The following is a 25,583-nucleotide window of genomic DNA, read 5'->3' as shown; positions in this document are numbered from 1 at the left end:
GGGAGTACAAATGCTGACTGCCTCTTAGATGACATCTATATCTATAGATCTTTTAATAGATATGTACACACAGAGAGATAGATATAGATCATGGAATCATAGAATGGTTTGGGCTGGAAGGGAATGTAAAGATCATCCAGTTCCACCCCTGCCATGGCAGGGACACCTTCCACTGTCCCAGGTGCTCCCAGCCCCAATGTCCAACCTGGCCAGGGATATCTCCAGGGATCCAGGGACAGCCCCAGCTGCTCTGGGCACCCTGTGCCAGGGCCTCCCACCCCCACAGGGAACGTTTTATTCCTAATATCCAATCTAAACCTAGTCTCTGTTAGTTTGAAGACAAAAAGAACACAAGTGTCATCTTCTTTACAGTCTGTCAAGGCAAAGGAGGCAAAGTCTTGGTTTGTGCTATACTGGACAAGTGTGCTGCAGTTAAATAGTTGGGATGTTTCCAAGCCAGCCCTTGAATTAAAAAAAAAAAAAAATAATCCTGAAGACGCAGCCAGGTTTTCTGTAAATACTGGGCGTGTGTTCAATTAAGATGTGTGTGTGTGGAAACGCGTTTTCAAAAGAGCAGGAAGTTACATCTTAAAAATTCCATCTCTAACGTCGTTTGGGTTTTTCCTCAAAACCAGCTCTCCTTTCCCCACCCGTTCCTATTCAGGCTGTGAAGAGTCACTGAAGTGATTGTGCAGAACTGATTTGTTTTTAACACTGAATCCTATGACGAGCTGCTCTTTCCCGCTGCCCTGCAGCACAGGGGCAGGAGCGGGGCTGTTTTTCGGTCTCGCTGAGACACCGGGGCACTCTGAGGTCACAGGGAGGGAGGTTCCACAGCCCGGCCGCTCCCGGCGCGGGTCTCCAGGGAGCCGCGGTGGCGCTGGCAGAGTGACCGGGGTGGCAGTGACATCGAGCCATGGCTAAGGACGGGTCTGAGCACAGCGGGGGGCACAGTAGCGACTGGGTAAGGGCCCAGTTTGAGCCTCAAGAAGCCCCCGTGCCCCCCTCAGGGCTTCTTGAGGCTCAAACTCTCAAAAAAAGCACCGTGCTAAGGGTGGCTGTGTCCTTTAGTCAGAAATGAGTCCTCCCATTCCTGAGGAGTGAGGAAAGAGCGCCCTACGTATTCACTGGGCAAAAGTTCTGCCTTGGTAACTAACCCTGGCTGGATTCCCCCCCGCCCCAGTTTCCAGCAATGCTGGAGGTCTCTTATTTGATACTTTCCCTAGGTTGATTTCCCTTCTCTTCTGGAGAGCTCCAGCCAAGGTCTGCCTCAGTTCTCGCCTCCGGGAGAACACTGTGATCCCATCAGAAACGCTGGGCTGGGACATCTTGGCATCCCAGGGCACTGTGACACTCTTGGCACAGGCTGCTCCTCGCTCTCTGAGCCCTTTGGCCCGATGTGGGGTTGAGCTGTTCCCAAAAGTTTTGTGTTTTCAAACTTGTACTGCAGTAGGAGTAGCATGGAGGGAAGGGGGGTTAGAAGGTCGTTGTTTTCCCTGGTGGTTATTGCTTTGTAAACAGTTTTCAGAAAGTTCCTGGGCGCTCTTGTCTTGAAGATTCCTAAAATTCTTGTCTGGTTGTTTTATCTACGTTTGAATGTCTTTATGGTTGGGGTTTGTGTTGTGTGTGTGGGAGGCTCCTCACTGCAGCCACTAGGTGCTGCTGCAATCCAAGTAATAAAAAATAAACGGCGAAAATACCATTTTGCCCACATTTCTGACCAGATTTATTTGTTATTTGGGTTTTGTGGGTTTTTTTGTTTGGTTGGTTGTTCTTGTTTTTGTTTTTTTTCCAGTTGGCTTTTCTTTTAAAGGGTCATAATCTTCATTATTTCCTAGTTCACTCACGATGATGGGATGCAGCTGGGCGAGATGGAATCAGTAACAAGCGCTTCACTAAAGCACGTGCTGAACTCTGTAGCCGCTGTGGGCCAGGAGCACAGAATGCCGCTGCAGTACAAAGCTCGGGTGCAGGTCAGTGCCCGCGGCAGCGCAGCCGACTTTCGGAGCTCTTTTGCAAGTTGTCACTCTCTAAGTCGTGAGTAGGAACAGCGCTCGGGGTCGTTAGCGGAGCAGCCGCAGCGGGCTGGCAGACTTTGTGCCTCAGGGCATGCAGTGATTGCTGCCTGTGCTGCGGAAGAAACATATTTCCCTGTTACTCACTCATAATTTTAGTTGCTTCGAGTCCTGCTGTATTACTGCCGATTTTCTCTTTTATTATTGAGACGGCGAATACATTATGATCAATCTCAGCCCACAGCGCGTGTGTAAAGCCCTGTAAGAAGGTTTAATGGAAATTTGATCAGCTGTTTGGCAATGAATGTTGGAAATTCAGTGTATTCACACAAAGGAGTGTTCTTTTTGATCATTAAAAAGTTAGAAGCTCCTCATTTCAAACATTTTTAAGGCTTGATTAAAAATGGGATTTGTGAAAAATTTTGTGATGAAAGGAAATACGGTATTTTTAAAAAATCACAAGTATTTAAAATGTTGCAGTGTTGTAAGCACCTTTTCATGTCCTTATTTTATCATCACACTGAGCTTTGCTTTGCCCACCCGCTTTGGGCACAGAGCATTTTCTATTTTCTATAAGCACAGCAGTTACAGTGGGTTCATTTCACTGGTTCTGCTATAGTGAAGGGCAGAAATGAAGGGCTTGGAAGGAATATTTAAAAGGGAAGCCTGGGACCATGAAAAGGAGATTATACTGTAACATGAGTATGCACTGTGTTAATATTACCTCTGCCTTTCTGTGGAACATCTGGCCTTAGCCACTGTCTGAAAAGGGTAGGTTTTATCAACACACCAGGGTGACTTCACCTGAAGTTCAATGTCTTGTCTTTACCAGCCTTCCACTTTTATATAGAATTAGGGAAATTCTTGCCTGTAAATTGAGAATTAATCTGAGATCAGTGGGGAGAGCACAAAAGATGCACTAAAGGCTAAAATGGGACAATCTGGGGAAGTTTGTTTAGGCACTGGTAATAAACACTATTCCTGAAATGCTGAGATTGACATTTAGTTGCAGTAGCATATTTTAGTAAGAAATTTACAGACTCAGGAGGTGCTTATCTTTAAAAACAAGTGAACTGGTAAATATAACTAAAAAAAGAGAATCTGCCTAGTAAACCAATTATCCTGAGATCTGACCATGGAGCTGACCCCATGCAGGCACATTTTGTGTCTGGTGAATCTTCTTGCTGGATCAGGCCTCCAGTCACACTGATCTTTAGAGCTCATTCAGGTTCCCCTATTGTTGAAACACTTCTTTTAGACTGTGTTGCATTAAAACTTCCTTTTCTGTTTGGAGTGGAATATCACAGTTGGGATATTGCACTGATAACATTTAAAAAGTCAGATATGTTCAGTATTTCTAAAATAGCACTTTTTTGCAGTTGTCTTTTTTTCTTCTGAAACTCTGGTTTCATTTAGAGACTGGATGAAGATCATGTTAAAGAATGAGATTATAAATCAGTTAAGCAATTAATACCTCTTCAACTTCCCCTGCAACAAGCAGTGTCCATGACATTCAGTTCATAAATCACAGACTAATTCAGTTTTGAGGTCCCTTTTGTAGTTTATTTTAATTAGCTCTAGGCCTACTACTAAATCAAGCAAGGCAATCCTGACATATATGTAGCATTTTGCTGCTTTGCAGACAGAATGTATCATTTCTTATTTGAAAATTTGCACTTTTATATTAATCATGTATATATTCAGCAAATCCTCCTGGTCATTTCATTAAAAAAATTAGAAGTCCACATTAACCCTATAAAGTCATGTGCAGGTGAATATTTAACATAGGAGTATGACTTTTGTGCTAGAACAAAGGCAGCTGTAATCTCACAATACAAGAACAAGGACTAATAGACTCCAAACAGAGTTTAAATTTATTTCTTTTTTTTTTTTTTTTTTTTGCTATAATTTCTTTTCTTGCAGAAAGCAGGAAACAACAACTTCCCATTCTCTTCTCATGACAACAGACATGACATATGCAATGCAGTCGAGTATTTTGACCTGGTAAGTACCCAGCACTGAGACAAATCAAGCAACTTCAGAGCTATTGGTCTGCCAGAGATTAAACACAGCATCTTTTCTGTCCCCTGCAAAAAAAAAAAAAAAAAAAAAAAAGCCAAAACTGTGAGGAGAGAAAAATGTAAAAAATAGCAAAGAAAAAGACACTTTTTATTAGTAGAGGGCTGGGATATCTCTGGGACTGTCACAAAGGTGCAACAGCACATTCAGTCATTGAGAATGGCACAACTAAAAGGGAAGGAAAAAGCCATGATTTGGGTCTCTGACATTTTCTAATATTTTCTAATATTCCTCTTTTGGTTTTGTACCCAGTTAAAAGTCCTATTGGTCTGCTCTAAGTGATTTGCCTTGCAATGAATTTTTGTAGATATCTCAGCAACTTCTAATTTGCAGTGCCAAATATTTTGTTCAGACTCATCTTTATCATAAATTTAAGAATCCATAGGATACCCACAGATCTCAAGAATGCATTCTTTGAATTCTTTACAATACACCTGTTTAAATGTATGCTGCAGAAGCCACAACTTTGACTAGAATTAAAATTTTTTTTGGCTTTTCTCTGTGGGCAACAGTTTCATGTTCTTCCATTCCCCTTAGATTGTTGGTATTATTCCAGGCAGCAAAAGAAATTGTGCAGTTCACAGGATGATGAGTAAAGGAGGAAGCAGTGAATTGTGATATAGGGAGTTTGTCTGATTCTGGGCTCTGTCAGGCCCAGACTTTTTGGAATTCATTATTCACTGAGTAACCTCAATTTCTCTGCACTTTGGGCAGTGTCTCATTGTTTTAGAGATACTGATCAACCATAATTCCATCCAAAATTTCCTGTGAGCTGTGGAGTGTGAAAATCAGGCTCTGTCTCTCTGTGTTTGGACACACAAGGGATAGCACTGAAGATTCAGATTTCATGGTCTGTCTCAGTTTCTTTATTGCAGTCCAAACCTAGAATTATTAACCTATTTCTTTAGGTGCCTCTGAAGATTAATTTAGCCGAGTGTAGCTAAATAGCCTTGAGTAGCTGGTGTGCTACAGAAATGCAAAGTAAAAGTGGTTTATTAGCACTGAGAGGTGGAAGGTCAGCAGACTTCCTATTATATATGCAACCAAAAATGTTCATACAGGCGAGTCTGACAATATTATTTTTAACTTGCTAAAGGTCGACCGTGAGTTCTTGCAATCACTGTGGTAACAGCTTCGTTCACTTCCCAGTGGGGTAGTGACTGTTACAAGATTCATCTGTGAAGCTGTGACTGGAAGTCATATGGTTGCATGAATTTTTCTTTCCTTTTTTTTCCCCCGTAGGGCATGGGTGTGAGGAAGTTGGATCCAGAGAAGCAGAGACAGAACTCCCACAACTTCTTTGAGTGGGCTCGTGCGCCAGGCCGGAGCAGCAGCGAAGGCTTCGTCACCGTGTACCAGAGCACGTTTGTGTCAGATCAGAGCCCTGGGAAGGAGGAGCAGAACCACAGGCGCTACCCCAAACACCACACCCAGAGCCACAGCGAGCACAAACAGAGCTCCAGCACAGCTGCTCCTGAGAGAAAGCCCTGAAGCCATAAAAGACATCTTAATCAAGAGCACCTCGGGAACATCCACCGAGCAAATGTGAACTTTCACTACCCAAAACAACGGTGAAGGAATAAACACTCATGTAAAGTGCACGTGGTTGAGAGTTCATTACCTTACATTGCTCTGAAAACATACATTTCTAGAAAGCCTTTAAAGAAGAGGAGCATTATAAGGAAAAACAAGATTGTGCATATTTTTAGACATGCGTCTGCTAGGAGAACACAGATAGGGATTGTGCTTGTGTTACCTGATACTGGTTGACCCTCATCTTGATAGAAAAGCTCCTTCAGCTTCTCAATCCGTGGCAGGGCTGTACCTCAGGCTGCTGACAGCACCTGTATTGACACAGGAGCATAACAGACCTGGACCCTTGAGGGGTTACCACAGCAGGGAGCCAAACCCCTCTGTGTTCAGGCAAGAGAGAAACGTTTCTGAAAGGTTTCATGGCTGAGAAGGCAGGTGACCAGCCATTAGAGAAAGTAGATAAAAAATAAGATGTGCATTAGATTGCTGTGCAAAATAAGTGTCCTATTTGGTTATAGCACAGCAGTTGTAGAAGTGAAAAAAGAAAAGTGTTGTGAACAACATTTGTGCACTCAAAAATTTAATTCATGGCTGTAAGGGGGAAAAAAACTCGAGCTGAAGTGAAAGGCTGCATGGAGGTTTGAGTTTGGGGTGGACTGGATCTTAAAAAGAACTCATGATTTTATAGTTACATGTCTCAAGGAAGATAATTCAAACCCAATCCTCCAAGCACTCTGCTCCCAGAATATTCACTGATGTTAGGATGTGGCAGGCAGTTGAGTCACACCTAGAGTCAGATCTCCAGATGATGTGTTTTCCTCTTCTGGATCATTTCCATTAATATCAATAAAATAATAAGCTAAGCTATGTGTCTTAAAATATCCTACAAATAAGCTTGTTGCTATGCAAAATAATGTTGACCAAAAAAAGAAAAAATCAATCATAAGTTTATTAGATAATTTCCTTTTTTTACAAGATAAATGGAAAAATAAACCCTTGACCCTGCATTGTAAGAGCTGCCTTGAACATGAGCTCAGTTAAGAAATGACATTTCTGCCTTTCAGTGAACAGATGCATTTTTTGGTATCAGCAAGCAGTGGCTAAAGGCCTTTTTGTGTGCCATCAAAATAGATGGGATTAGATTCCCCAAACGTGTAGCATGTTTATTAACACATGTTGGAATAATAAACTCATTTTTTTTAATTGAGTCCCCCCTGTTAGAGTTCTTGGGGTGCCACACAATACGTCAGAATCCAAAACATCAATGAACAATGTAAAACCAAATAAAAAGCCAAGTAACATAGTGCTATTAAAAAAAATTGCATTTTCTCAGAGTAAAGACAGCCTGCCTGACAGCTCCAGAGTCAGAATTTCCACAGCTTTAGCCAACAGTTTCATCCCCAGAAAGTTCTGATTCAGAACTGAAGTGTGTGCCAATCACATGGTGAATGAAGTGCCCCATGCTGTTTGGCAGACTCCAAAGGGCAATCTTGGACCTCCATCAGAAGGAAGGAACACATTCTTGCTCCATTAGTAATGTTTATCTGTGGTTTAGCATTACAACTGGATGTGGTGAAATAAATTGCTGCAGTTTGTTATGCCTTAAGACACCAATAGAAACACTCCAGATTTCTTTTCTCACCCTCTTTTTCTTTTTTTTTTCTTCATATTTTTGGTTAAAATGTGGCTTAAAAAAGGAAAAAAAGAACCTGTGGATTAATACATATTTTCAACTATATTGTAATGAAGATTGCAGAGGAGAAATTGAAGAGATCATGAAACCCTTATAAACTGAAATACACTGTGGTGGGTTAAATAAAACAGGTGATTCCCACACATCTCATGCTCTGCCAGTGTTTCTTGGATAAATAACAGGAGACACAATACACTGAATTTGGAAATGAATAATGAATTCCTCAGATAAATTTGTGTACTTTGAATAGAAACCATCAGTTTGTTTACTCTTGTGATGATAATGTCTCTGTGAGGAAGGTCCTGTTGAGTTAAAACATTTTTGAACATGCATTTTCTTTTGTTTGTTTCTTTGGGAATGGAAGAAATTGAAAGAAGGCTGATAACTCCCCTGAAATTTTCTGGTCAGTGCAGGAAAGTGCCCTTGGCTGGGAGTTCACTAGGATCAGATGGGTGTAGGTAGGGTCAGCAGAATGATCAGATTATGTGTTAAATCAGCCAAATACTGTTCTAAGTGCTGCTGGTAAGGATGGACATACTTTGTGCAGTGTTTTATTTTAAAAAATCAAACCCAAACACCCTCTTTACAGAAACAACAGCCTTCATCCTCTAATGCTTTCCAAGGAGTATTGGTGCCTCTGTTTTTTCTCCTGAGCCTGCATCAATGTAGGGACTGCCCACGCAGCATTTTTAGGAAATCTTTTTTGTGTTAATTTAAAAGTGTTTTCAGTGTGTTACTTAAATTCACAGAACTCAAACAAAATCAATTTTAAAAAGTTAAACCAGAGGGCTGAACAGGCTCCCCAGGGAATGAGCACAGCCCCAGGGCTGCCACAGCTCCAGGAGGGTTTGGACAGGGCACAGGGTGGGATTGTTGGGGTGTCTGTGTGGGGCCAGGAGCTGGACTGATGCTCCCTGTGGGACCTTCCAGCTCAGGACATCCTGTGATTCTGTGGTTAACAGAGCTGAGCTGAGGAGTAACACCTTCGCCACTGAAGTTTCCACGCCCGGCTGAAGCCCCTTGGTTCTCGGCTGGAGCTGTGCTGGGTGACTTGTGATTGTTTCTGCGGTGTTATGTTCACTTCTTTAAACTGTGCTTGGTTTTCTTTTCCCTCTTTCTGTCCTGATTGCTGATAATGAGATGTGAGGCTGGGGTCTCCCTCAAAGCTGCTGTTGCTCAGCCTGTGATGGCCCTGGTGAGCTGGTGTCCCCTTTTGTAGCTGTGTCATTTGTGAGGTGGTGTGAACAGTGAAATGAGACCCTGGTGTTCTGTGAGAGCACACTGGGGTTGTACAATAGGAGGCAAATGGAAATTTTGTCTTTTGTTTACTTGGTGTCTAAAGACTTAAAGAAGTCCTTAAAGCTGGGACTGTGGGGAGCACTGGAGGGGGAGTTCTGCTGCTGCTGGAGCTGGTAATTCAGTGGGGATGCAGCAGTTTGACTTCCAAGTCATCTGCTGTTAATCTAATCATGTGTTCATAATCCAATCACTCCATGTAGCTGAAATGTTGTTCCTTAGCTTGTACTCTCAAGGTTAGAGTGAAGAAACTTGATGTGGCACTGGAGGTGAGTCCATTTCATTCCCTGTGCTGCACAGTTACACAGTGGCAATTCTGTCCCAGCTCTGCCTAAACCCAAAGCTGATGCTCATTTATCTACAGTGATATAGTTCTTGTGGGGATGATATTAAGCTTCTTTAAATGCTCTTTTACTGGTTTAACATTTCCCTAACTGAGGAAAATACTGGTATTACTGTGGTGGTGCTGATGTTGAACCAAGAGTGCAGGCCTGTGTCTAATGGAAATGTTTATGCTGATACACTGGCCATGCTGGTTGGCAAGAAATAAAATTTCTGAAATTAAGCAGAAACTTCTTAGGCATCTCTATCTTCCAGCCACAATACACAAACACTATTATTATTATTATTATTATTATTATTATTATTATTATTATTATTATTATTGTTATTATTGTTATTATTATTATTATTATTACTACTACTACTACTACTACTATTATTATTCCTATTACTATTGTTATTAATTTTCTTTAAGACTCTCCTGCTGCTGCCACCCTATCTAAAGAGCAGTAGATGGCAAGAGACCCATTCCATTCTGGAGTGGGAAAGAACTATACAGAGCTGCCTCATCCCAAATTTCTTGGTTTATTCCTGCTTCCTGAACAAAGTAATAAAATAACTAGCTGTTAAAACACTGTCTGTGGAATATCTAATTAAAGGGAAGTCCATTCAACAGGGAAGCAATCATAACTGACCTTAAATTGGGTGTTTAGCCATGGTGGGTGTGAGTGAACCCGTAAAACACCCAGTTTATGATTCAGACTGCTGCTTTTATGAAGATCATGTTACCTCTTGTCTGGTCAAGCTTGTTATTCTTCAGTATATTCACCTGAAAGCGAAATCTTTCAAACTGTCATTTTTGAAATGTGGTGTACAGAAAAAAAATGTAGTTTTAAACGGGTAAGTTTAATTCAAACAGAAGCAAAGAAGTGCTTGGAAGAGACCTCTGGGACTGCAAGGACTGGAGCTTGGGAATTCAGGAACGCCTGCTCACAGGTGAGTGCCCAGCCCCCTGAACCAGGGAAAACCCTGTGCTTTCTCACCAGGCCAGTGTTTAACTGTCGCAAACAAAATGCAGCAGCTCTGGCAGACCAGGTAGAGGGTGGTGGTTTTCCAGTTCAGAAAATCAGAAGAGTCTTAGGAATTTTAATTCCTTTTCTTTTAATTCCTTGCTGTGGGATATGTAGAAGTAGTGCTCACAGAGCACTACTCTAATAGCAACAAGTATGTATTTTCGTGATCCTTTTCAATATTCTACGGAATGACAGATTTTGTAACTGAAACAATACTATGAAAACAGATTTAAAATGAAGGTCTCCTGTCCCTCTCTCACCCCACACCCCCAAAAAGGAAGGTTGTGTTTGGACTGCCCAGTACATTCCAGCACCTACAAATGGCAATGTTAATATGCAAACAGAGCAGCACGAGTGTCAAGTCCTGTGCCCAGATGTAAACTGTTGTGGGCTCAGGCCCTATGGTATTAACCAGACACTCAAATGGCATTGCAGTCATGCATTAATGACCCTAAGTGACCCTCCTCATCTGATTGCTTAATTAGTCAATGGCCCAGTGGCTCATTGGCAGGGCTCTTTCAAGCTGTGTCTCCCCTCACAGGGAAATCAGATGCTATATGGCTCTGTCTACTTGTGGGAAAGGCAAACCCAATAAATAAAGTGTAATTTCCTGATTCCGCTGGGATATAGTGATTCTTTTCACAATGCTTCTTCAGTTGAGTTGAAATTAAAGCCCAGCCTGACCAACATATTGTGGAATATTTCATAGACCGAGTTAAGCACCAGGTTTAAAGACTTAAGAAAAAAAGAGGACTGGAGGGGAAGGCTGTTGATGCAGAAGCGCAATATTTTCCATCAAAAATGCCTAATCCTATCTTTGTTCCTGGTTTTAATCTCCACACTTCCAGCTTTACATCACTGCTATGAAGATTTTCATTGCATTTGGGATGTAAATTTTCATTCTGAATTAAATGTGCTATCATTGAGACGAGAATTAACATTTGTTCTTCAGACTGTTTTGTGACCTGCAATGCAGCTTGGTTCCATAGGAGGGCAGATGTGTTGAGTGGCTTGAATTTAATATGTGTTATATTAGTGCTAGAGGTACAGTTGGGAGTTGAATTATCAGATTTATACTGATATCAGTGAGCTCTCAAATTGTGTCAGAGAAATGCAACAACTTGATTCCAGCATAAATAGAAATATCTCATGGGGTTTGATGCTTACAAAGTTCAAAGGTTTTTCAATACTCATTTATTTTATTTTGTCTCAGAGAGTCTATAATCTGATTACAATTACTTATTTAATCACTGACAGTATCCAGCAAATTCACAAAATTGGTTTTTTGGTTTACCACTTGGATTTAAACCAACTTTTTATTTCTCTAGCATCAAGTTTTCAATATGTGCTAATTTATGCTAGAGTTTTCTTTATGCTTCAAGCTAAATTCGGTCTTAAATATAAAACAGCTTTAGCCTTTGGGTTAAATAATTCCTTACAAAAATTAGAAATTTCAAACCATATTTGCCTTTTCAAGTGAGTTGAAAAACAAGTCAAACTTGTTTTTTTGGAGGCACAAATGTGTGTGTGCCCTCATGGCTTGGCTGATCCCTTCTTGCAGAGCCCCTGGGAGGGGCAGTTCCTGTGCTGTGTTCAGGAAAGAGCAGGGATCTCCCCACTCTGTCCTGGCTCCTATTCCTGACCTGAGCAATTCCAGAGGGGATCCCTGTGGAGCCGGGAATGCTGTGTTCTGTCAGCACTGGTGAGCAAAAGCTTTCAGTGGGCAACGCCATTTCTTCTGAAACTGGAGAGGAGTTCCCAGCAGCTGGAGCTGGAAGGGCAAGGTGAACATTTCACGTAACAAAGTCCTTGAAGTGGAAGAGGGGTTATTAACCAGTGAAGACATAAAGAGCCCAAATTTCCCAGAGAGATGCAGGAATGGTGGTGAGGCAGCCTGACCTTTCCTTGCTGTGCAGCTGACCCCTCCTCTTCCCTCTGAGCTTGACTGGGTCTCTCTGCAAACACACAGGAGCACCTGGAGAGGGGATTGAACCAGATTTCCTGCAGCATGGAGCAGCTCTGAGCTGCTGTGGAAGGAAATACTCAGAGTCAGCGGAGGATGATGGGAGGGGTGGTGTTCTGTTGGTGTTCCAGAGGTGTTCCATAGGTGTTCCATAGGTGTTCTCGTGGTGTTCTGTTGTCCCCAGCCCCCACAGCCCACAGAGGGCAAACAAACCCCACTGTCCTTTAAAAAAGAAGCTGTCAGATGTTCTCCCAGCAGATGGGTCAGCCTTGCTTGCAGATGTGGACACTTTTGTTCCGTATCCTTCTACAACACAGCTTTGGACTACAAAGTTGCCAAAAAAGAGTGTTTGGGAGTTGTAACTTAAGGAGGAGGATTTTCCTCACCTCCACTCCCTGGCTTATTCTCAGGTTGCTCTTATGTTCAGATTCCAGATTCTGACCTTGCTGCCAAAGCAGATATCAGAGGCCAATATGGCAGCTGTCATACAGACAAAGATCCTGCTGAGATTTGTGAGATAATTCAAGTGTCAGAACACAGGCCAACTGATAATTTTATTTATCTTGATGTGCAGATGTCTGGTTGGATAAATTCAGAATCATCTCAGCCCACTGCCCAGTGGATGGTCTAAATGCTGGTAACTAAGGCAGGAATAGAATCTGTCACAACTCTTGATGTCCTTAGGACATGACACATTGGGAGTCTGTCCTCACGTTTTCCTTGCACTCTGCTAATGAGTATTTACAGCTGCTTTGTCTGGTGGAAACCTCTCTCCCCCTTTCTGGACTGGAGGCAAACATGCCAACATTACTTTTCCAGAAACGCAAAAACTTTTCCAGCCAGCTCCAGACTGTTTTTTGTTTCTCCCTTCTCCCTAGTCTCCTTGAACTTCCCCAGCAGGATTTTTGCAGTCCATTTCTAGAAATATTGCATTCACTCTGACACAAAACAATATCTTTGGCTGCGATAATAAATTAGGCTCAGTGGGAATTGAAGCTTGTTCTTTTGTCCAAGGTGATATAATGGGAGCCATTCATAATGAAGAAAAAAGTAATTGTTATGCGGCATTTTTGTATTAAACATGCCTCCCCAAATTATCCAGAGTATAAAAGAGAATGTTTGGAAAGCTTTGTTACAACCATGCTTGAGCAAAATGCATGTGAATGTGCTCTTATTTGCATAAATAGGATTTCTTAAAATACAAAACATTTGTATTGCACTGAGCTCCCTCAAGCCCTGCTACCTTACAAGAAGGATCATAGTTTTATCATTAATCAAAACAAAGCCAAAATCAATAAACATGCATAATCAGGGCTCTCTGATTCCAGTATGCAAATACACTACATATTGATGAAATGTTTCTGAATCTAAAATAGTTTTACTCTCTTTTTTCCCCTCAGAAGTCCCTAAGCCTTTTAATTTTAATATTTTATGCACTGCAATGCAAACAGTATAAGAATGAGTTTGTGTATCAGAGATAACAAGTTAAAAGATAAATGTTGGATGAATCTCCTAATAGTTTTTGCTTGCTCTGCTGGCTTTAAAGGCAGTTTATGCTTCCGAAAGGCTGGTAATTACTTGACCTTTAGAGTCCCAAACCTGCCAAAGCAGTTGCTCTGCCGTGCTCCTTCCAGCCGGTACCGGAGCAGTCGGGGCCTGGGCCCTGTGCCAGGGCTGTTTGTTAATTAGTGAAAATCATTTGTTCCTTGTGTTTAGGGTGACGGAGGGGTTACCTTGCAGGGGGATGGAAATGGTTTCAGGCAGGACAAGTTTGTGTCCTTGGTGTGTGGCTGAGGTGGTGATCAGCACCTGCAGCTCCGCGGATTGTCACCCCTGCCAGAGCCCAGAGGAATTATCCCAGAGGATAATTCCTGATGCATATTTACTGCTGCCTCCTGTAGTTATAAATTCCTTGTCACACTTACAGACACTATGGTACAAGGCACAATATCATCTGATACATCCAAAGGTAAACATTGCACCAAGAGTGTCAGTAATTTCATACATTTCAGAAGCATGGCACTGCCACAGTTAAGAACCTCTAACAGTGCATGGCTGAAATTAATGCTGAAAATTCCTTTACTCTGAATCACAAATTTCTAGCAAGTGAGCTATGATGGGGGTGAATCTTATCAGCAACTACACTTATTCAGAAGCTGTGCATATCTGTAGCAGGTATGAAACAGATCCAAGAAATGGGCACATCGACAACCAAAGAATTAAAATAAAACTAAATTCTATGAAGGACATAGTTAAAGGAAAAGAAGGATGAAAAAGATCAACATTAGAATAGCTCGGCTGCAATTAAGTTGAAGAAGTTCCTTGTTTGCTAGTCAAATAATAAGCCATGTCAGAGCTCTAGAATTGGCTATTCCAGCATAATTGCATCTCTTGTGTATCTGTGGGACTCTGCTAACCACAGGCACGATCCTCTCGTGAGAGTCATCCCCTCCTTGCTGATTTATCAGCCCTGGGAAAAGTTTAAAGGTGTGATGTTTATTTTATATCATCATCAGCTAAATGTGGCAGCCATCATAGATTAGGAAGCCCAGTTTCAAACTGTGAGAGTCTTTTAGGCTGATTAATTTGCTGTGGGGGGGTTTCACAGTGAGTCTGTCTGTTTCCCAAGCCATGCTTACTTACATTTGCTCAGTGCTTGCTTCCATAACCATGGAGTGTCTAAATAAATAAATAAATACATTTCTATAGGTAGAAATAGGTTCTTACCTGAAGAGAAAAAGTAGATCCTATGTGTAACTGTACTACTTAGAAGCAGCCTCAGCAAAGTCAAGAAGTATCATGGATTTGTAGCATAGATATAGATAAATACGTAGGGTGAGAGGTGCAGTGAGCTCCTCAAAGTCAATTACTGCTTGATTTTCATTTACTGTGCAGGTGCTTTCCAGGAAACTTTGTACTTTTGCTTTTTTAATTGATTTTTCAGTGATCTGAACTGAACCTTTTCTTTTAACAATAGGATGGGGGTTTAATTTTCATGGCAAACATTTGCACAAAGGTACTTGCCAAAGGGAAGAGTGAAGGTCACAGCAGAAATGGGTTGATGATAGGAGGAACTGATATTCCTCAGCATCTCCCTCACTGCTCAATTTTCCAAACCAGCAAAAAGAATGAGAACTATTTCTCTTTGTTTCAACCTGTGCTTGCACAGCCTGAAACAGAATTTAGCCTGTGCCCTTTTCTTTGCAGATTTTGGTGGTTGCAGTGCATTGCTGCTGGACTGTCACAGTGTTACAGGGGCTGTGGCTGATTTGTTACTGCACTACATCCATGGGATGTAATGGCAAGTCTTCTACCTGTGCTGCTTGTTGATTTCAGCTGGAACTTGTCATTTTGGCAGGTCTAAGGCTAGTGAGTAATTGATATGACCTGGTGTATCAAAACAAGTTCGACATTAAATCTTTTTGTACTCAGTTGTTTTCAAAAAGGAGAAAGAAACTGAAATCTCTCTGATTTTGGCAAGAATGGTAAAGGAAAATACAACTGAGGCTGTTTCCTTATTGCTTGTGGAAGGTGTTCAAATAAATAAGAACCTGGACAGAATGCCAGTAGTGATGTGAGGGATTAATATTTTTAAAGCTCTTGGGTTTCTTTGGCTCAATCTTTCTGCAGAAGGGTGGAGTGTTTACATGAACCACCAGCATCCATCTCCAGGGGTGCCAGCCTGCCACCTCATCTCTGTTTTGCATTAAAAAGGAGAGGGAAAAACTGAGTTGGTAATCCTGCAGGAACACTTTGGAGGGTAACAAGCTGCTGTGAAGGACAGCGTGATCTTCTCCTGCAAGTCTGAGGGCCGTGAGTTTTAATGTCAGCGTGTACTGATCCTCCTTGGGTTATTAATCTCTGGCTCCACGGGCTGCCATTTGCATTTAGAGCCTTGCAACGTTTTGTGTTTTCAAAATATTTTTCACATGAGACTTGTGAAGTGCATTGAAGAAAACAAATGGACCTCTCTCCACCCACGGGGTGTAATTGACTGCTTGGCACAGATAGGACTGGAACGACAGGAACCCCCTCGCCTTGATCTCCTTACCCTGCTCTAAACATTTTCATGACCTTTTTTGGAGAAGTCTGGCAAAAGTAATATCAAACAGGGGACTTTTTTCCCATGTCCTCCTCTGTTTTGTTGCACAGTGTGGTCTGTTTTAAATAAGCTCCACAGTGCAGTCATTTAAGGGAATGAAGATATTTCATAGCACGCTTAGCATTTGCATTTGAATATAGGCCACCCTGCTGTTTGATTAAACTGGAGTTTAAGAAAACTGTAAGAATTGAGGTTCATGTGCAGTGCAGTACCTCACACTCAGATTGCAAAGGTTGTTGAAGGAAAAAAAAATGATAATATCCTTGGAAGTACATGACTAATGAGAATATATATAGCACTTCTGAGACAGCTCAAATATATAATTATTGTGAGGATTTCACAGACACATAAATATAATGATCTTCAGCTAAGTAAATTGCTACCTACCAATGAAATAAATATGGTCCCTTCAGAATTTGAAATAATTCAGTGCTGTAGGTGGTGGGAAATGATTCACCTTAGCTGTTATCTCTGGAACAGTAATATAGAAATATATCTGCCAGTACTGTTACATTTACATTGTTCTTCATATCCTGTGGAGTTTGTCAGAAGATCTGCAGTCCCTGCTGGTTTTCACCCCCTTATTTTGATAAGGCTCCTCACAGCATGGCTCAGCCATGGGTTGGAGCAGCTAATATTGTTTACCACAGCAGGCATCCCAGCCATAATATTTTTCCAAGAAACACTGATGTGTTTAAAGGTCAGGTTGATACTGATTTGACTGCTAAACATGAATTCATTTTTCTGGGAGCAGAGGGGTGTACATGCCTTGGGATAAAGGTTAAACTGTTGTTTATGCACTCGATAGGTGGAAAACACAAGGCTTTAATACACAAATCATAATAGCCTGGTCGGTCAGTCAGGGAGATGTGGTGCTTTACATGGAAATGGAAGCCTGGAATCCACAGGCTTTTCTGACTGTTGCTGTAGGAAAAAAATCTCACTGATAACCTCGAGGCTTGCCTAGAATTTCTAACGAGTTTAAACTCTTTTTTGGGCCCAGCAGGCCAGAATTCATCCAGGTCTTTTTGGCAGCACTGATAAAATTGAATTTTGCTCCCCCTGATGAGGTGTCAGGGACTGGATCCCCCTGCTACAGCAAGGGGAGGGAAAGGAAGGCAGGTGGGAGAGATGGACAGTCCTGCACATTTGGATTTGCTGGTTTTGCAGTCTCTGGTGGAGTGGGAGTGATGTGGTGGTGTCTGCTTTTGCCAAAGGCAGCTGCTCTTCTCCTCCTTAGCTGCCCCCTGTCCTTCAGGTGCCTCTGTCCATGGCAGTGAAATCCTGCTTGGGAGGGCTGGCTCGGCCTCAGACATGCCCAGCAGGCAGCTGAGGTAAACATCTGGATTTTGAGGCACGTGTGGTGGGCTCTGAGAGCCAGCCTGGGCTGGCTGGGCTCCCCAGGGAGCAAACCTCAGCTCCCTTTTCCTAGAGGTGGTCTCAGGTGGAAGCTGAGCTGAGCTCTGCCTGCAGAGCCCTCTGCACCCCTGCTCTGGTGTCTCCAGGCAGCTGAGAGCTCAGAGACCAGGGATATCTGAGCACCCTTATCTGGCTGCTGTCTGCCAGGTACTTGTTCTTATTTATGAACCATTCCTTCCAGTCTGTAGAAAAATGATGCAGCTCCCAAGGGAGATTTTAACCAAACCCCACACTCAGTTTTGTTGGAAGTGGTTTTGCTTCCACCAAAGCGTGTTCTTTGCCAACACCCTCCTTGCTTCCTTGCACTGTGTCCATGTCAATCACCCCCTCCTTTCCCATTCCTCTCCTGTTCCCTTTTCCCAGCCTCTCAGAGCCTGAGTCACCTCACCCATCCTGGAAATACCTTTCCTGCCAGCTTTCTCCTCTCGTTCTGTGTTAAGGAAATCTTTATTCTCAGGTTACAAAGAGGTGGCTGCAGCCATGTGGGATCACATTATATATTTCCTTAACTACACCTTTTGGTATTTTGTGCTTTTGGAGACCTCAAAGCCCATCCAGGGCTGTTCCTCTTGAATTATCTTGTATTTTCTAGATTTGCTGTTGTATTTGTTTCTGCAGATTTTGCCTCTGCCGAGACTCCAGTCCTGGCACAGCAGCTTAGGTCACTCCTTTGATGTAGTTTTCAGTGGGATGTTCTGACACCTTGACCATCTTGGCATTTGCTTTGAGAGCAGATGGAGGAAACAGTCCATAATACTCCTGTTGGCCTAAAAGCAGAGACTCCAGTAGTGCCATGAGCAGCTGGCTGACATCAATAGCACAGGATGTGTGTTTGATTAGCTCTGCTCTCACAAGAAAGACCCACTGTATTGTTTTGAAGAATGTCTTCAGTTGTTTTAGCAAACTTAAAAATCCCCCGTTGCTCCAGAAATAGAACGTTCAAGTGAAATGTCTCCCATGGCAGGGATAAAAAGCCTTGCAAAATGTTTTGTCTACAGATCACCCTTAATCCTGAAGCTGTATCAGTTCAGAAAAACTTCAGGATTTCTTTTTTTTCCCCCCCATCTCCTGAAGACACATAAATCTAGAAACCCTGCAGGAGGATTTCTGTCTCAGCAAACAGTGCTTGGCTGCATTTTGGGTTGGTATTTCAGCTCAACATTACAAATACTTGTGTCAAAGATCTTGGCTGGAATCCTGGAATTATTTCAGATGCGATGGTGTGATAATAAGAAAAAAATCCTCGCTAGGCTTTCATGCCTGCCTCTTATTTCTGCCAGGTTGCCATTGCTCTCTTACTGAAGAGGAAAAGCTGTAAAAATTACATTGTATTCCTGAGGTTTCTTACAGAAAGATGATTTCTGTGGATGTTTGTAAGAAAACTGCTTTGCTGTTTTTTTTCAAAGGAAAATGAGGCAGAGGATAAAGAAGGTTTGCTTGAGGAAAATCCAGCACTGACTACAAAGGAGAATTCTCATTTCCTCTCTGCTTTTCTGCTTCCTCCCCCGTTCCTCACACTCAGGACTCCCATGCCTTGTTTTGCCACCTTATTATTAATAATCATTTCTCTGCGTTGATAACTTCTAATTGCTTTTGTGGAGAGCCACCTCTTTGACTTCCTTGTATATGGTGCTTTATCCCTTAAACATTTAGCAGGAGTCACTTGTTAGATTAATTCCAGGCAGATACTTTTACAGGGGTAAGCCCATATTCCTTTAATATTTTAATAAGTATTAAAATAAAAATAGATATTGTATTTATTATCTATACTTGTTTGTGCAAGGAATTTAAGTGAATGTTTATATGTGGCTGATATTTCAGCAATATAATCCTACAGATTTTTCTAGAAATCAGATAATTGAATTAAAACTCCCAGTGTTTTTGCAAGAATATCACAACCCAAACCTGTGACTATGAGATATTGCCTGAGCAAGTTTAAGGCCCATTTAAATGTAAAAGGAAAACAAACATTTCAGAATTAAAAAAAAAAAAAAAAGAAAAAAAAAAAAAGAGGGGGTTCTTGTTAATAGTAAAAGGCAAGGGTTGTGGACACCTTCAGATTAGAAAAGGCAATTAATATTTATTTCATATCAAAGTAGATTGCTAATTAGGGCTGTGCTCTTCCCATCCCCCAGGGAAATAATCAGGCGAGGAATCTCATCTGGAAAGTTCATGTATGGCAATGAGGAGCTCATCAAAACCCAGCACAGACCTGGCCGACCTGATGAAATGCTCAGCCTGCCTCACAGACTCTGCTCTCTAATGGGGTCTAAAAGACCTGGTATTAGTGAATTTATTTGCTGGTGTTCTAAAAGGCCATGATTATATATAGCTCAGTCACTTGTCAGTGTCCTTTCATTAACGTGCCTAAAGAATCTTAATTGCTCAATCAGCAGCACAGATTTTTGGTCTGCTGGTACAGTTTAAGGGGTTATCCAAGCCAAACAGAGAGAATGGAAATCCTGCCCAAATGGATCCTACAGAAAGAACAAACCATTACAGGAAAAAGTCAAGCAAGACTAAGAAGGGAATTTGAAGAGCAAACAACTGATGATGGAAAGATAAACAAGAAATTATTTCAAATATACCCAAATCAAGAGTGGCAGGGAATAAGGAACAAAGGCAGGGCTGGGTACTGGCGTGTCAAAAAATGACAGAGCTGAAATAAACCAAAAAAATTGAAAAACAACAGTTAAGCTAAACTAGATGGAATTCTTTGAACTATTAAATAACACTTCCTTTTTGACAAAATCTTGTCTGTATCCAGTGGAAAATTTCAGCTCTTGTCAGCCTTCCTGGCAGCATCACCAAGGTCCTCTCTGTTGAAAACTGAATGGTTGGGGTTTGGATAAAGAGTTCGTATCTTAATTAAAAAAAAAAAAAAAGAAGATGATGAGGAAAATTCCTGTTTCCAACCAGATCTAATCTTTACTGTGCTGTAAGATATTTTTTTTTAATTATAGCTAATATGAAAATCATGCCTTTGTGTTCTAGTAGAAATTTTTTGTTATGGTTCACTAGTTAAGATAATAAATTTGGATTTTCAAATGTCTATTGTAAGCTGATAGAACAAGTAAACTGTCAGGAGAGAGCTAATTTTTCTTCAGTTTTGTAATTACTTTTTAACCTGAAAAAAAACCCTTGAAACATCAGAACAATCAACTGCTAATGTGACAAACAATTCCAGAAATGTATCCCAAGAATTATTATTACAAATTTACAGAGGAAACTAATGTTGAAGAGGGGTGGATGAAATGAGGAAACCAGTTTATGCTGGTGTTTGGACATCATGAAAGAAATGAAATTAGGTGTTAAAGTTGCATCAAAGCATATTTGGGAGAATCATTCTAACTCCCCACATGGATACAACACTGGTAGTTTCTAAATTATTTTCAGACCTTCAGGAATAAAAATCCAGAAGTTCCTGTAAGAAGATAATGGATAACCTTTCAGATGGATAACTTTCAGGCGTTAAATATAAGACAATTTTCAGAAATGCATAAAAGGGAACTATTTTACTGCTTTGTGTTGCTTCTGTGCAGAGCAGCACCTGAATTGCTTTCCTTGAGTCTGATCAAGCTGTATTAGAAAGGGTTTAGTGGGAATGGAACAGCTAACACAGATGATTACAGCAATTGGGAAAAACTTCCCCAAAGAATTTAAACAATGAATAATAAACTCAGCAAAAAGCCTCCAAGATAGTTCAAATAAAACCTGGTAAATTTAGTAAAATATCTGTGCAATTTTCATTATGTTTTCCTGTCTGAATGTGCATTTAAACTTCTTCAAATTGATTCTTTGATGTTTTGTAGATTGTGATGTGCTTTGAGGTATTTGTGCAAGGAAAGGTGAACAGCCAGAATTATTTTGTCCCTTCTTTAAATGCCCCATTTGCTATTTCAGATTTAACTGAAAGGTAGAGGTTGTCTCCTAGAAGCTTAATGATATTAAATCAGCAGCAAGACGTCTGACATGGTTTGCCATTATTCCTAAAAAAAATAATTAGCCAGTGTAGTGGAGTCAACCCCAGTGGAGCCCAGGTATATCTGCTTTATAACCTTCAAGACATGAGCCTTAATTACACCCTGGCAGAGTCACTTTAACACTCGAGTCCATTTTGCTGGATGTTGACATTACTAAATTATCTCATGTTCAAAATGCAAAGTAGCTGATTTTTTCCTAAATGCATTTCTTGGCAACCAAGAGATAAATTGGTCTGGTTCCATTTTTAAGAAGGGCTTTGTCCTTTAATGGTCCTTAAATTAATCCTGGTAATTCCACCTGAGAGGATGGCACTTCTAGAGAGCACAGAACAAAATTGTGCATTGTATTGGCTGCATGCATTTACAAATATTCTGTAGTCTGTTCACACTGAAAAGAGATTTCTACAGTTATTTAAGAAGTGAGATATAAATAGATGAATGTCATTAAAGATCAGCCTCCCTGCCTTTGAATTTAATGGCAGGGCTTTAGATGAAGTGAAGGACAGTTTGTCCTAGAAGATTGCAAGTTCATTTTCAACAGAACTAAAGCCCTTAAATTAGGAGATGGGCACATGTTTATACACATATAGCATAATAATTTTTAATACATCTCCTATATTCCTTAGTTCATCTAAATTATTTGACTGATCTTTTGGAATAAGAGGCTGTTAGTAATTGTTTTATTTAGTGAAGCTGTAAGGATCAGTGTTTGGGAATCTACATCCCACAGCCTTTGGTCCTTCACAGTAAGACATTATTTCAGGCACAGAATTTCAGTGTTCTGAGATTTTTTTCAAAAAGGGTGTTTAGGGGGGCCAGAGCAGAACCCAGTCTGTCACACATTTCCAAGGTCTCTCAGGAGTTTTGTTTTAAATCTGTGATCTCGTAGTGCTTTACAAGCATTGCTTTGGAGAGAAGTGGATCTGTGTTCACCAGAAGGGAAACCAGAGCATGAGAATCTGAAGAACCAAATGTGCCAATGCCGAGCTGGGCTGGGTGTCCCACACCATCCACTCCTTTCAGTCATCATCTATTGGTTTCTCTGGGTCTGGATTGAAGGCACTTGAGAGGGTAGTTCATGTTTGGACTCAAGTGTTTATTATTTCTTATCAGTAAAACAGCATCACAACTGTAAGTTCGGCAGCTTTTCATTAGAAGGCACAACATGGCCAACAATCTCTTGTTCCAAGGTCTTTGAAGACTAAACTATCCACTTAAGAACTGACACCTGAATTATTTTCCCTTTTAGCCCAATAACTGATCCCAAAGAGCTGCAGTGTGGACTTTTCTGCTCAATTACCAAATGCCACCCAAACCCAAGAAGAAGAAGGAAGAAGAAGCATGAAGAAGAAACCCAGGATGACAGAATCACAGAATCACAGAATACTGAGGTTGGAAGAGACCTCTAAGATCATGAAGTCCAACCTAAGTCCTAACACCTCAACTAGACTATAGCACCAAGTGCCATGTCCAGTCTTTTTTTAAACACATCCAGAGATGGTGATTCCACCACCTCCCTGGGAAGAGCATTCCAGTACTTTATTATTCTTTCGGTGAATTTTTTTTTCCTAATATTCAACCTATACCTGTGCCCTCCATCTTGCTTCCGTCCACAACATACTAAAAATCCCAAAACCTAAATCTCACCAAGTGACACACCTACACTACCCTCTATAATCTATTTCACACTTTTGTGGGTTCTAGCCTATCTTGAAGTCTAGGAAACTTTCTCCATGGGATCTCTCGGGATCTCCTCTGGTCAAGCTGACCCCGAGCTGTATTTAAAGTCTCTTTTCCCCAACCCAGCTGTCGAAGAAGGAGTCAGAAGTCTTTGGGTGTCGTTCTCAAGGTTGTTTATTATTTCTTATCTAAAACATTTTCTGTCTGGCCTGCCAAGGTTCAGCAGGTCAGTCCGAGGCACAGTGCCTGCCCCTGGGCTGGTGTTGTCTTTCTATACTATAAATGATATGTTTGATATTTACAGTTATGTTCCAATACCTATCACCTATGTCAGACAGTGACTTTCTAATTTACAGCAATCCTAGAGTGCCACCATCACCCAGAAGATGGACACTAGGAAGAAGGACAGGACAATGCCCAAATCCCTCCATCTTGTCCCTAGACCCCCATAATAAAATTCTTCAAAATTCCACCTTTCACCCTGTGCCAACTACTGTCATGCTACTTAAACTTTTGCGACTTGTAATTCTTCGTATAAAGTTGGTAATTTGTTCCATGGGTGGAACTCAAAGCCGCGGGGGTCTCTGGCTGCATGCCAGGGTCTCTGACCCCCAGCCAGGGCTTCAAAGCCCCCTGGCTGGGGCTGGGATCCCCCAGGAGCTTCAGGGGGATGTCCCGGGCTCGGACATCGCGCTGCCCCGGCCCCGGCCGGGGATCCTTGTCCGGTGTCGCCCCTTGGGGACCTTGTCAGGGCTTCTCCCTCCCTCCCCAGTCCCGGGAATGTCCCTGGTGTGCAGGGAGCCGGGGCTCTCCGGCAGATGGTGCTGCTGGAAGCCTTTGAGGAGCAGCGCTCGCTCAGCCCGGGGCACGCAGGCAGGGCAGCCTGTGCCCCTACACGCGGTCTTTGGATGCTCATCACAAATGTCCCAAAGAGGCTTTTCCGCCTGAAAAGACTCCAGGAAAAAAAAAAAACTCACTTTACTTAGCGTAGCATAATGTGTTTTAAACACCCTAATTATAGCTACATGTGCCAATTCATAAATAAAACAATGCAAAAAGTTATTCAGCCATGTACCGGCTCTATTATTTAAGACCAGGGAGACATCAATCTTGGTATCTTCAAAGAAAGATTTTTTTTACTGAGTAAAAAAACAAAATACAAAATCAATATAAACTATTAATAAATCTGTAACAGTGTATCAGAAAAAACATAGGAGTCTGCCTGCTCCCTTTGGCTTGGTTCTGGTGTTGGAAAATCAGTATTTTGTGGTGTACAAAAAAAAAAAAAAAAAAAAAAAAAAGAAAAAAGAAAAAAAAAAGTAGAAGACTTGAAGGGTCTTACAATCCTTTTTGGTAAAGTAGAGGACTTGAAGGGTCTGTACTTACAATCCTTTTTGGTAAAGGTAATTACTTAAATTCTGGATTCTAGGCTAAGACAAAAAAGTAAGGTTAACAACAGTAGTTTAAACCCTCTTCCAAATGCTTTTTCTCTAAAAATTCAAATAGCAAATTTCCATCTTGGCCAGACGAGTAATGAGGGAGGAAAGAGCTTTTAAAAGAGTTGAACTTTCGATTCAGTATCTGAACTTTTCTCTGAAAATCTAGGCCAGGGACTGGAGGTGTTAACACTGTCTTTAATCAGCAGGATCCTGTTCCTTCAAGAGGCCTCAGAGAATTTGGATTTGAAACACGGAAGGATTTATCAGTTCAAAGATTAGTTGCAGATAAAGTGTATCCGACTTTTGCAGTTGCTGCAGATAAAGTTAGCACAATATGCTACTTTTAAATGGATACAGCCAAAGTCCCACCATCCCTCTCTTTGAACAAACCTGCTGTCAGCAACGGAGCTGGACTTTCCCTCTCTGCTGCCATGCCCACGGCAATGAGGGCAATTCAGTGAAAAGCAAAAGCCACAACATTATTTTCACCTTTGCCTTCCTGATTTAAAGTTCTGCTTTGGTTCCCTTGGGAATGAGAGATTTTGTATGGGATGACACCAAGACCTGCCCACCTGGAATACACACAGAGATGGGCAGAGTGGATGCTCCAGAGAGAGACTTCTGTGTTTGTGTGTCTTCCTACCTACATTTGATAGGATCAAGACAATATCATAAAGTAGTTCAGAATGTATTTTGCAACTGAATTAAGTTTAAGTCTGAGGTGCTGCCAAAAGGAGGGTCCTGGCTTTCTCCTGGGTCTCAGACTCAGGGTCCTGGGGTGTCCCAGCACTGGCAGTGATGCTTGAGGGATTTTGGAGTCACTCAGATCAGCAAGGTGATGCTGCTGAAAGCACCCTCATTGGGGTAGGGGAAGTTTAGTTTAGTTGGATTGTTGCATGGACCTCTAAAGCTGAATCTGAAGAACAGGAGGAGCACTCAGGGTGGAGATGTCAGGACCACCCCACCAAGAGTTCACAGTCTTCAGTACACTTCAGCTGGATGTGACACTGTACCATGAACATTAAG

General features: G+C 41.6%; 1 protein-coding gene and 2 long non-coding RNA genes across 11 annotated transcripts; 2 read left to right on the top strand and 1 right to left on the bottom strand.

Moving 5' to 3' along the window:
• Positions 1-813: 813 nt before the first annotated feature.
• TEX36 (testis expressed 36) lies at positions 814-5,695 on the top strand. The gene is made up of 4 exons (XM_064431569.1): positions 814-964; positions 1,839-1,973; positions 3,939-4,019; positions 5,337-5,695. The coding sequence occupies exons 1-4, from the start codon at positions 917-919 to the stop codon at positions 5,583-5,585; spliced, it is 513 nt and encodes a 170-aa protein (XP_064287639.1). The 5' UTR covers positions 814-916; the 3' UTR covers positions 5,586-5,695.
• On the bottom strand, positions 1,846-12,868 carry LOC135306932 (uncharacterized). Of its 8 annotated transcripts, XR_010367660.1 has the most exons (5): positions 11,871-12,587; positions 11,615-11,742; positions 9,594-9,727; positions 5,851-5,938; positions 3,895-4,102 (listed from the first exon to the last, which is right to left on the bottom strand). It is a non-coding gene; the product is annotated as an uncharacterized LOC135306932 (long non-coding RNA). The 8 variants fall into 8 exon arrangements; XR_010367661.1 differs by lacking the exons at positions 3,895-4,102; positions 9,594-9,727 and adding an exon at positions 1,846-2,130 and having other exon boundaries at positions 11,871-12,579; XR_010367662.1 differs by lacking the exon at positions 5,851-5,938 and having other exon boundaries at positions 3,898-4,102; positions 11,871-12,583.
• Positions 12,056-23,442, top strand: LOC135306933 (uncharacterized). Of its 2 annotated transcripts, XR_010367665.1 has the most exons (4): positions 12,056-12,232; positions 14,038-14,109; positions 19,591-19,736; positions 22,688-23,442. It is a non-coding gene; the product is annotated as an uncharacterized LOC135306933 (long non-coding RNA). The 2 variants fall into 2 exon arrangements; XR_010367664.1 differs by lacking the exon at positions 22,688-23,442 and having other exon boundaries at positions 12,057-12,232; positions 19,591-19,791.
• Positions 23,443-25,583: the final 2,141 nt, after the last annotated feature.

This window comes from Passer domesticus, chromosome 8 (genome assembly GCF_036417665.1).
Source record: "Passer domesticus isolate bPasDom1 chromosome 8, bPasDom1.hap1, whole genome shotgun sequence".
Taxonomy (NCBI): Eukaryota; Metazoa; Chordata; class Aves; order Passeriformes; family Passeridae; genus Passer; species Passer domesticus.
Note: the sequence above shows the minus strand (reverse complement) of the source record. Positions and strands in the feature narration are given on the sequence as shown.